Here is a 7,493-nt window from a genome sequence, read left to right on the forward strand (position 1 = left end):
CATAACAATAAGGGTGGATTTGCTCCATTTTTGCACTACAAATTTTAATGAAAATGAACATTTCCCACTAGTTAAGTAAACCATTAATCTAAATAATTAGATATTCAACCCCTTCCTTTCCAGCAAGAAGCGTGGACCCAGCAGTGCACTCAGGAATGTGCAATGGCCTCCTACAGACTTATATTTTTACCAAAATGGAGTATCAGGAACTAAGAATTTTTGTGTGTTTAGGAATAAACAAATTAGTGAAACTTTCATCAAACTCTAGTGTCCTGAATGTTTTCAGTTTTAAGAAGAAAAAAATAGGCAAACCAAAAGAAACCCATTGTTATCCATAAGCAAGACCAGTGTGTAAAAACATGAACGCTATAAAGACTACTGATTTAGTACATCTCACAGCAATCAACCTTTATAAAGTTCAAATCAGAGAAGATCCTTCAAATGTCAAGAATCCATGAAAACATACCCAGGATACTCAGTGAAAATCTACCTTTCGGGGCTGGGGAGATAGCTCAGTACAATAAGCGCTTGCCGGGCAAGTACAAGGTCATGAATTCAATCCCCAGCACCGAAAAAAAAAAAAAAAAAAAAAAAATCTACCTTTCAATATGTATGAATCCACAGAGCAAAGACATTTGCCTAGAGCTTATCTTTATAAATATTTCAGCCAAAAATAAATCAATAACATAAGGTAGTAAAAGGCTAATGAGTTGATTGGCGCAACAGATGCATTGTTCTGCCTTCTGTATTCTATGTTATCTACAAAAATTTCAGCAAACATATTTTCTAATTCATATTTTGGCATCTTGCCCTCCCCAAGCCAGCTATTCTCATCCAAGAACAGGTCTCTGAGTTAAGAGTATGCATGCATTTTAGGTAGAGCCAACTGGGTTATCCATGGAAAGAATTTGAGAAACTGCACCACAGAAAATAATTGGTGACACAGAAGATCATTAAGGCATAGAGAATAAATATCTAAAATTTTTCTAATATTAAGATATCCATTTAATTGGCTTCAGAATTACGATATGAAGAAACACTTCAGCTGTATGCATAGAGGCACAACAACCACAACAATCTGCGAGCCAATTATCTGAGCCTTGCAGTAGAGTCAATACTACTACTGTTCCTCCTCTGAATCAACAGTTTGTCAAATCTTTTGATCACCAGAACAGTAGTAATAAAGGCAATCATAGAATCACTTTTAAAATCTATTTACCCAGAAAAACAATTCAGTATTCTGAGCCATGAATTGTCCCTCACTGTTGAAACAGAATATTAAAGCTAAACAATTACAAAGCAAATGAATTTTTAATTTCATGTCATGCTTGGGTGATGAGCTGTGATATCAGATTATAGCAATATCACATAGCTAAAGGAATCTATTCACATGACATACGGCAGGCACTTATAAACAGGTGCAGTCTAAGTAGAATATCCTTATCTTCATAAAGATCTTCCCATTGTCTCTAAATCAATTCTCAAGTCATGAGTTTTAAATGTAAAACGTTAATTATAAAAAGTAAAATAATTAACAATTTCTAGAATTACTAAAGAAAGAAATCTCATTAACTTATAAATATGTACAAAGAATAACAATACACGGAGAGGCAACATGAAAATATAGTTAATTCCGTCCCACCTGGAATCCAAAGCATTATCTGAAATGCCTTCTCAGGGCTCTGAAACATACAGGCTTCTATTCAGCCTTTCAATTATATTTATCAAGCAATTGCCCTTGACAGGACCTGCTGTAAATGGTAAGGAGGAGACATAAAAAAAAAAAAAAAAAAAAAAAAAAAACAATGACCATCTCTCTCAATACACCAAGTAGGAAACCACATCATATTCTGCATGTCTCCGTTATTTATTTAAGATGCAATTCTACTATCACTTTGACTTTAATGTTACTATACCATAACTCAGGGATGGATACTTAAGGGATCTTTCTTGATTTCAGAAATGTAGAAGGAGTCAGACAAAATGTTGAATTTGCAATGCCACTTCAATAGCAAAAATGAAAAAGAATAAGGGAGCTGACAGTTGTTTTTATTTCTTAATAGAAAACATAAACATCTGTAAAATACAACCTCTGAAGACAATTTCAGACATAAAGGAAAACATCTGTTCGAGTCCTGAACACTCATTAAATTACTGAGTTTCCAAAAAAGTTCGTGCCTATGTTAGTGAAGTCTGTTGTTATTTACCAGAACACAAAAGAAAACTGAAAAAAAAATTAGTATTAATAACTCATCTTTTTTTTTTTTTTTTTTGTGGAACCGGGGACTGAACTCAGGCCCTTGTGCTTGCCAGGGAAGCACTTATTCTACTGAGCCATTCTCCTCAGTCCTTCAATAACTCATCTTAAATACCAGTAAAAAGCCCACTCCATGCTAACATCAGGGACATACTGTTGTGAGAAATATCTATATTTTCCAAAATAAAATATAGAGCTAGGAGGACACTTTCGTGTTTTTACAAGGCTTTTAAATGTTTCACTTAAAACAGATTTTTATTCTCCTTTTTCAATTAATTTGTCTTTCTTTGTTGTTTTGGTTGACGTATAAAGAAAATTCAGTCTTACATAAATATGTAACTTGGAATAGGATTAAGATTTTAATAGAGACTGGGGAGATAGCTCAGTAGAATAAGCGCTTGCTTGGCAAGCGCAAGGGCCTGAATTCAATCCTCGGTTCTGAAAAAAAAAAAAGATTTTAATAGTCTTCTCAGATGAATGTGGGTATTATTCTGCAATATCACATCAAAAATTTTCAAGAGTGATTTCTGAATTTCATTGCAATGTGTATTTTCTTACATTAAAATGCACTGGTCTACTTCGTACTTTGAATCAATCTTTTCCCAAGATTGTAATAATCTGAAAAGATTATTTGGAAAATATTGTTTTACTGAGCTGCACAGTTTTTCTAAATGTTGACATATTTCATCACACAAAACTATCACACTGGTTAATATCACCATCAATCTTATCTGAAAAGTCTTTTAAGTTCTGGAAAACAGCCAACCTCAGTTTGGCAGATCAAAGTGCTACAAAATTCAAATTTTCATTTGAAAGATAAAAATTTTTATTCTCAGTAAGCGCTGTCAGTTGTTTTCCAAGTAAAGAATGGATCACTCCATTTATTTTCATGAAAACGCCTGCCAAATAGCCTCGTCTGAAAAACCAAGCTTTGTTATTTTTTCAAGTAAAAACGGTATTCCACAGCAACAGCAACTAGCTCGCTTTATGACTCAGAATCTGAATGAGGCACCTTCCCTAAAATACTTTTGATGCTTGGAGAGCGGAGCAGAAGCACTTCGTATTTCTCATTTTGTGACAGGAAGCAACCAAAAGAGAAAAAGTCAGGGGTCATATTTTATAAAAACTAATATTTTGACTGCTTCATGAGACAGCACTTCTCAGGCGATGGCTGTGTGCCGTGAATGCTGGGCCCCAACACTGCCACACAAGGGTGACAGAAGCCAGCGGTGCGGCCATCCTTCCTCAGCAGTACAACGTGTTGATAAGGGAAAATCATCTTAGTGTTTTGTTTTGTTTTTCTTTTTGTATTTTAGGGAAGGGTCTACAAAGTGTTCAGGGTCTCACTACTAGATCGGACTCGTAGTGATCCGCCTGTTTACAGCCTCCCAAGAGCTGGGATTACAGGCACGCGCCACCACGCCCAGTCTCAACTGCCATCTCAGTGTGCCCCCGGGGGCGGGACAGGCACAGCAGAGGGGATCAATCTGCTGAGCTATTTGGCCAGCCCCTTCTTAGTGTTTTTAATAAACTTAGGCTTTGACTTTGCAGCCCCTGTGGAAGGATTTCAGGAAATTCCAAGGTCCTCAGGCACACCTTGAGAATGACTCTAGTGAGTAATCAATAAACACTGGTGGGAGCAGAGAAGATGCTCAGCAGCACGTGTCCTGCCTGGCAAGCACAAGGCCCTGAGTTCAATCCCTGGTACCAAAAGTAAATGAATAAATAATAAAGACTGGTGGTGGTGATAATGACATTAAAGGCTCGTGTCTTCAAATCACATCAAGATAAAATGCAGTTCTGTGTTTCTATTCTCAATGGTTTCAAGAATAAAAATTCTGCAATCTTCCTGGTAATCAAAGCTCGAGGATGACCGTCACAGACTCAGTATCAGTTGTCCTATATAAGCCACCTAAACATTTTTCTTTTCAAAACAGATACCCTCTATTTCTGTCCCATGTACACCTGGCAAAGAACCAATTTTATTTTCTTTTTCTTTCCAGCGTTTTAGTCTAGGCGCTGTGGCTTACAAAGGCAAATTTTCTCTTCTGCAATATTGAGGTTTAGGTCTACAATGGAGCTCAAGGCCCCATGCGCTTGGAAGGTGGCTGGATCATGCGAGCATGAGGCTGCCCTGCTCTGACCTGAGGACAGGTCACTGGGGGTGTCACGGGCAGCTTCTTCCTCAGTGTCCCGTGACTCGCTGCTCTCCGACCATGTGACGTGGGCAGGCTTCCCTCCACTTCGCCCTCTGCCGCGCCCTCCTGCCTCGGAACAGTGCACTAAGGCCTAAATTCGTGGGTCAACATAAACCACTGCGCCCTTCCACCACTGGTGCCAGGCATTTCCTCCCAGCCATGAGAAAGTCACTAGGACAAGCAACAAAAGACTTGGCTGGAGCAGACTGACAGGGACAGACGAGTTCGCATACAGGGACACCTAAAGCAACACCATCCAGTTTCTATGCAGTGGGATGGCAAGCGAAGCCACCATTGGAAATTTATCTGTCATGGTCCAGAAAAACAGAAACCACTGAAAACCTATTCCTTATTTTAGGAAGCTTTAAAAAGTTCGCTGGGTACTTTTTTCAGTTGGTTGGTTTACGTAGTCTAACTAAATCTAAATGTGTCTAAAAGCTGAACCGTTGTATGTCCATTCATAGTTTGATATTAAAATATATCCTTAACCCACCCCAGGTTTACTGAGCGCCTGCCCTACTCCACTTTGTCTCGGTCCTATAAACACAGTAAGGGGCAGTTAGATCTCAGCACACACACAGCTCTCGCATTTTCTGACACAGATATAGCCAGGAAATAAGTAGACTTATAAATAACAAGAACTTGAGAACATGATCAATGCTACACAAAATTAAAACTATGGATGGATGAAGTGGGACAAGGTGGGAAAGGATGACCCTTTACTTGTAGTATGATTTTTACTGCGGCAACAGCTCTGGAGCTGCCGAGAACAGCACTACAGGAGGAGAGGCTGCCAGTGCTGCCGCCATGAGACAGGAGCCTGAACAACTCAGAGGGAAGCGCGCTGAGCGAAGGACCCAGTGAGCCCAGCCCGGCGGGAGCCACAGGAGGGGCCAGACTGTGACAGGCAAAGGGAGTCTTACCTGGCATGACCTACAGTGGTCCGCTGTCCAGATTAAAGCTATCTAAGAAGAGAGATAATAACACTGAAGATGCAGGCAAAAAGACAACACATTACGAATCACAAGAGGGGGGTTCGGATCCCAATCCTTCCATTTATAACTTGGAACAAGTAAAAGTTAAGACTCATCAGCACGAGCAACCACCAAGACCTGGGCTAGGCATGAGTTGATTTTGTTTCCCTTAATACAACTCAGATTAGTTACTTCTAATTGCTAAAGCTCAGATACACACGGAGCCTAACAGTTCATACACGCTGCACTTACACTCCAGGTTATCTGGGAGGCGAGTAAAATTAATGTATAGCAGGTTTTTGATGGCGGAATGTCCACTTGAAGGCATTGTTGCTACAGGAAACAGTCCTTTGCTAAGCTGTAAGTCTGTGTGATGTTCACTGTCCCCGGGGTAGGGCACTCTGCTTCGGATATGAAGAAGGCCACTCTGGGAGGATGTCCTCTGGTGGCCAGAGGTGCAGGGGCAACCTGACATCCTACACAGCCAGGTGTGCCAGGGCAAGCGACCGTAAAGCCTGTGATCTAGATATTTTTTCCAAGTTCTATTCATGCCTATTTTTCTTTCCATTTTTATTAGTACATATTAATACTATGGAATATTGAATTTCATCATGACATTCTCATATTCGTACTAAGATACACATCTTGATCACATCTCCCATCTCTTTTGCACAACTTACATACACACCCTTCTAAACCTAGTAGAGGCAACCTGCCAAAGAAAAGGCGCTCTTGTTTCCTGGCAGCCTTCTGCAGCCACCAGCCTGTCACCGTCTCACACAACACCTGTGCAGTGGTGCCATGGCGTCTCCAGTGACCACACAGGAAACCAAGATGATTACGAATCTCTGAAAACTTACAAAGAACCAATAAGCACAGTGTAACAATCTAATGACGTACACTGGCCAAGAAGGTTCATAAGAAAGGCGCTCACACCCAACGTGGAGGAAGGTTTTAACTATCAGTTTCACATACGAAAAAAACACCCCAAGTCACATCTGAACAAAACTGCATCTGCACTTACTTATAGAATCAATACACATTAATTCTCTTACTTATGTGGTCTATAAAACAGCAGCCAAAACTAAATTACATATAGCATGTAATTATGTATCCTTCTGAAGTACACCAACTTTAAAACTAATTGTTAAGGTTTGCTGACTTGTCACTTCCGTCTTAATGCCTTCTGTCATTAAGCTTACTGAAGCTGTGACCTCAGTGGCTCAGGGCTGTAATTCACCTCTGCAATCGCTGGCTCTAGTACACTTCTGGATCTAGCGCAGAGGCCTGAGCAATCTCACCAAAGGAAGGAAGGCTCAGCCCCAAATGAATCCACCTAACGTGAATTTCTCACCCTGAATTCCAGGCTCACCGCTTACCTCTGGGATACAAGCTCCTGTGAAACCGAACAGGCCGTTGGCATTGTCACTCTTCTGTATTATTAATCTTGCTGTGGTGTTTTCTTCAGAAATGTGAGCTCCTCCATACACAGAGACTAATTTAAGAAAGAATAATTCTTCTCCTTCCTCTTCATTGTCATCTCTTGCAGAAACAATAAATGATTTGTTAGTTTCTCCCTGCCTGAACTCCAGATAGCCAGAAACGGGGTGTAAGTCACTCTTCGCGGGCATAGCGTGAAGCTCGTGGATTTCCTCCGGGGCCAGTTTCCGCTCATAGGCCCTCACGTCCTGCATCACTCCCGTGAACCTGTCGTGGCCATTCGTGCCTGCCCCAATCCTCAGGGTTCCGGGACCTGAAATCAGATGAGGGGTCAAGTGTAACAATATCCATCACTGAACTGTGCTAAGCATCACCTGTGACGCAGAAAATGGGACTAGCTTAGTAAGATATTTTTGATTAAGATATTTTTAACACTTTTGCATAATTACCATACAGTCAAATAAAGGTTACTTTAATTTACACTCAAAACAACTAAAGTAATCTCTAGTGTTTATGATATTTTGTCCTACAAAAACTGCTATCTGCAAACTAAGTGATGTCCTTAAAAGGATCATCTATCAGTCTGCTAAGAGCATTTGATAGGGTAATAGCTAAGTGGATACA

The 7,493-nt window shown here is 40.2% G+C and overlaps 1 protein-coding gene across 1 annotated transcript in view; it reads right to left on the minus strand.

Moving 5' to 3' along the window:
* Positions 1 to 7,493, minus strand: part of Adgrv1 (adhesion G protein-coupled receptor V1) — a 479,349-nt gene that overhangs the window by 427,111 nt on the left and 44,745 nt on the right. The window contains exon 20 of the mRNA XM_004644067.2: positions 6,809 to 7,182. Within this exon, the coding sequence (XP_004644124.1) occupies positions 6,809 to 7,182 (374 nt within the window). The remainder of the gene's footprint in view (positions 1 to 6,808; positions 7,183 to 7,493) is intronic.

The sequence above is a fragment of the Octodon degus genome, unplaced genomic scaffold (genome assembly GCF_000260255.1).
Source record: "Octodon degus isolate 3935 unplaced genomic scaffold, OctDeg1.0 scaffold00190, whole genome shotgun sequence".
Taxonomy (NCBI): domain Eukaryota; kingdom Metazoa; phylum Chordata; class Mammalia; order Rodentia; family Octodontidae; genus Octodon; species Octodon degus.